Source organism: Gymnoscopelus microlampas, assembly GCF_963454915.1.
Source record: "Gymnoscopelus microlampas genome assembly, chromosome: 12".
NCBI lineage: Eukaryota > Metazoa > Chordata > Actinopteri > Myctophiformes > Myctophidae > Gymnoscopelus > Gymnoscopelus microlampas.
Window position 1 is genome coordinate 17,533,732 of NC_139949.1, and position 3,968 is coordinate 17,537,699.

Consider the following 3,968-nt stretch of genomic DNA (forward strand, 5'->3'; position numbering starts at 1 on the left):
TATACTACCATGTCCTTGTGTCCCGGTGCAGGGGTCAGGGATGGTTGGTGCCACTGCATGCAGAGCTGCTGTTTGGTGGAGACAGACCATTGGTAGACTTCATCTGCCTGGCCCAGAGACGCCCGCACTGAGGGGCTCAGCTGGAACACAGAACATTCAGCTACTGTAAAGGTTCCAAAGCCCCACACCGTGATGCATTCTGGGGGAGTCATCCCCCAACGTTCAGATTCTAGATTCAATAGGGCTTATTTAGCACTCACTCAAACAGGTATACAGGCAGTGAAATGTTGCATGTTCCATGCCAACATTAATAATACAACAACAAGATAACAAAAGTGATGATATAATAAAATAAGAAGATTTAAACACCATGCCTCTGAATTGAGAGCTGAAACATGTATATTCTGGGATGTAATGCAAGTAATTCTTGTGGTTCAGTGCATGTTCTGTGTGCCTGTGTATGTGTATCGTGAATGTGTTTTTGTGTGTGCGTACCTGTACAATCTGCGGCAGCAGCATGATGTCAGTGGGTGCAGGTTGAGGAGGGCAGCAGGTCTCTGTGTAGCCGGGCATGTGTGAACGGAAGAAGTTCTGCAGCTGAGACAGACGCAGCGCTAAGCTAACATCTCCTGCTAATGACCCCAGTCCTTTCACAGACCGAGGACAAGAGATTTAGGTCAGATTTAGGATTTAGGTCAGATTTAGGAATGACACATTTAGGTCAGATTTAGGAATGATAAAAATGTAATTTAAAAGGGCATTTTTGTCATAAAATGTATATACAAAACAAATGTATTTACAGTACAAATATACTAGTATATATTAGACTTATATTTGTAAAAGTGTTTTCCACTATATCATTTCAAATGAACAATGAACATGTAAAATATTATTTGTTACGTTGTCTTTTACACACACACACACACACACCTGGTTTGGTGGCCATCTGCTGCAGGTTCAGTAAGTGAGTGTAGTATCTAGCCACGTGGGCCCATGTGAGCTGAGAGCACCCCCTGTTGACTATTCTGAAGGAGTGCTCCACCTCCGGGTGAGATGAGTTGGTGGAGACTTGAGCTAGAAGGTGAATACCACCTACACAGCCAACCACACACGCACACGCACACGCACACGCACACGCACACGCACACGCACACGCACACGCACACGCACACACGTGTGAGACGTTTAGATTGTGTGTCTAGGTTGGACATGACCTTTGACACAATCCTGTTTCTGACACAAGTTTTGACCTGAAGGTAAAACTTCAATTTCTCCCCAGATCAAGCATGCAGGGCCTATTAGCTCAGTGGTAAAAATGTCAGCACTTGCGCAGGAGACTGGGGTTCAAATCTGAGGTAGAACAGGAAAGTTACAAAGTGCATCTTTAACCTCAACCTTACTGTAAATAGCCTAATCGACAAGCTCATAACGTGTCGCTATGTGATGTGAGCTGTTAGATCGTCTATTTTAGCTATTTTTTTAAATAAAAAGACTTGATGAACATGTGTTAACGTTACCACAAGAGTTGAGCAGGTCATTGATGGCAAAGTCAGGCAGGGCTTCGAGTGACGTTTTGAACAGCACTCCTCCACTGGTCCCTATGGAACCACACAGCTTCCCACAGCCACACATGGCCTTCCATGCCTGGACATTGTTATGTTACATAGCTATTACACTGTAATTATGATAGGTCTATGAAGAGCAACCATAACATAGGCTGGAACTCGACACTTGGTTTCATGATATGAATTCAAATCATTCAGGTAATACAAAACAGTTAGATCCTGGCATCTGTCCCCTTGTGTCTACCCCTATGTCCGTCCATCCATCCATCCATCCATCCATCCATCCATCCATACCTCCATACTTCCACACCTCCACCCACACACCCATCCATCAGTTCCATTAGCAGTATAGTACAGACCATGGCAGCTCCTCGGAGGCAGATCCAGAAGAGCATAAGGCATCCTTCTGTCTCAGTCAGCCCTCTGTTCAAGATGGCCACCAGACGCTTCCAGGAGGAGAGCTGGAATACCCAAAATGTCAAATTGAAATGTATGCAGTATAAGGGTCTGATCACGCAGGATGTGCTTTAGAAGCTTGGATGAAGCTTTTTGCTCTGTGCTTTTGTGTTTTAGCTCTCTATGTGCCGTGCGTTTCTGGAGGAGCTAAGTTGAAAAGCTCCAGTTAACAAGTCTGGGGTTGCCAAGCAACATCAAGGTAAAAAGGTACAGCCAGCTGCTAAGTAGGCTTCAGTGTGGTGCTGGCTGCTTTCTGCATCCTGCAAAGCGCATCCTGTGTGATCAGGCAGCAAGACTATCAAAATCATTAGGAATTATTTAATTACCTACTACTGTATGTGATTATATACAAACATACCTCCTTTTGAGACAGAGGGGCAGCAGTCCTGTGTGGGGCATGCTGCCAATCATGAAAGAAAAGAAGTGCAATCTCCATGTAACACTCACGAAGCATCCTGCAGGGTACAAATACACAGAGAGAAGACAGAGAACCAGAAATGAATACATTCAGACCGACACACAATATCAGATATACATCAGAGATACACACACACATGATGGACAGACACAGACTGTACGTACGGCAGATGAGGACAGTGTCTCGTCGATGTTTGGATGCACTCTAGGAATGTTTCAGCAACCTCCTGGCGCTTTACATGACTGAGATATCTCAGACTTCGTTCCACAGAACCTTGACACACACAGATGTGTGTACAGTCACAATGATTAATTACACTGATTGAATTCATCACATTGATAAATTACTGTACATAGATTATTTGTTAATAGCTTCCATTTCTACATGCAACAGAGAACAATTATTGTGCTGTAAAGTTAATAAGTCCACAGGAATTCTTTCTTAATCAGGAAACTTCTATAGATTGCTGTTGATTGTGAATATGATGTGTTTTTCATAACAATGAACCTAGAGTTCTTTAGAGCAGTTTTACATGAATTGGGTGACGACATTGTTGGAAAGAGTTTAAAAAAAAGCCACTCGAGACTGGACAGATTTTTGACAAACCCCAAATTAGAAATTAAACTGCAGTGATTACACAGCTGTCCAAATAAATGCTATGAATCAGATTAATCAAATAATTATTATTGATGATTTACTGCATGAAAATAGTGATAATTGCCATTAACATGTTCATAACAACACACATGCACGCACGCACACACAAAGAAGACATCTACTCACCACAGCAGTAGAGCAGGTGGGTGTCCAGCTGTATGTCTCTATAGGCACAGGACCGGGAGAGTATCAGTGCCGACTGCAGCACCCGGTGGGCATGGTGCCAGGCCCGGACCTCAGCAGTGCTGGGGACGACGCGGGGCACCTGGAAGGGGCTGGAGGACATGGACGTCTGCGTGGAGTCTGTGTCCTGGGAGGTGCTCTTAGTCTGGCTGGGGCACTGCCCAGGGGCAGACTCTGGTGTTTGGGCAGAGATGGGTCTCTTCATGGCCCTCAGAGCCAGGATGTGACCTGGGGAAAGAGGAACAAAATATACCTGCATATAAAGGAATGGGTGAGCTGAGGCTCAGTTCTTACTTCAAACCAGTTGGAGCATAATACTTGTATTACTCCAACTCCTTAACCACCTGCTGTTGGTTGATAGTGGTTCATGGCTTAATCTAACCTTTGACTTTGTGAAGCCGGATTTATACTTAGCCGTACACCGTGTCAGAAACACCAGAAAATCAGGCATAATTGCTGAATTCCAGTCACAATTTAGGGTTATCCATATGTCAACTGTCTGTCTCTTATATGTCAACATGATTTGTGTGCATGGGGATCTCATCTTAAACAAGCTAAGTGCTTAATGAGCTATCCAGTTTAGTAGACCTTGTATTGCGAATTTGTACTTCCATGTACTGTTATGTACTGTCATGTACTGTTCTCATGTCTTACTAAATAAAGTACATCAATCAATCAATCAATCAATC

The 3,968-nt window shown here is 43.8% G+C and overlaps 1 protein-coding gene across 1 annotated transcript; it reads right to left on the minus strand.

The window, feature by feature from the left end:
- Positions 1-208: 208 nt before the first annotated feature.
- LOC311057237 (uncharacterized protein) lies at positions 209-1,865 on the minus strand (the record flags this gene model as incomplete). Its single annotated transcript, XM_084074188.1, has 5 exons — positions 209-229; positions 496-647; positions 931-1,092; positions 1,518-1,644; positions 1,860-1,865. The coding sequence occupies 5 exons, from the start codon at positions 1,863-1,865 to the stop codon at positions 209-211; spliced, it is 468 nt and encodes a 155-aa protein (XP_083930314.1).
- Between the last annotated feature and the right edge of the window lie 2,103 nt (positions 1,866-3,968).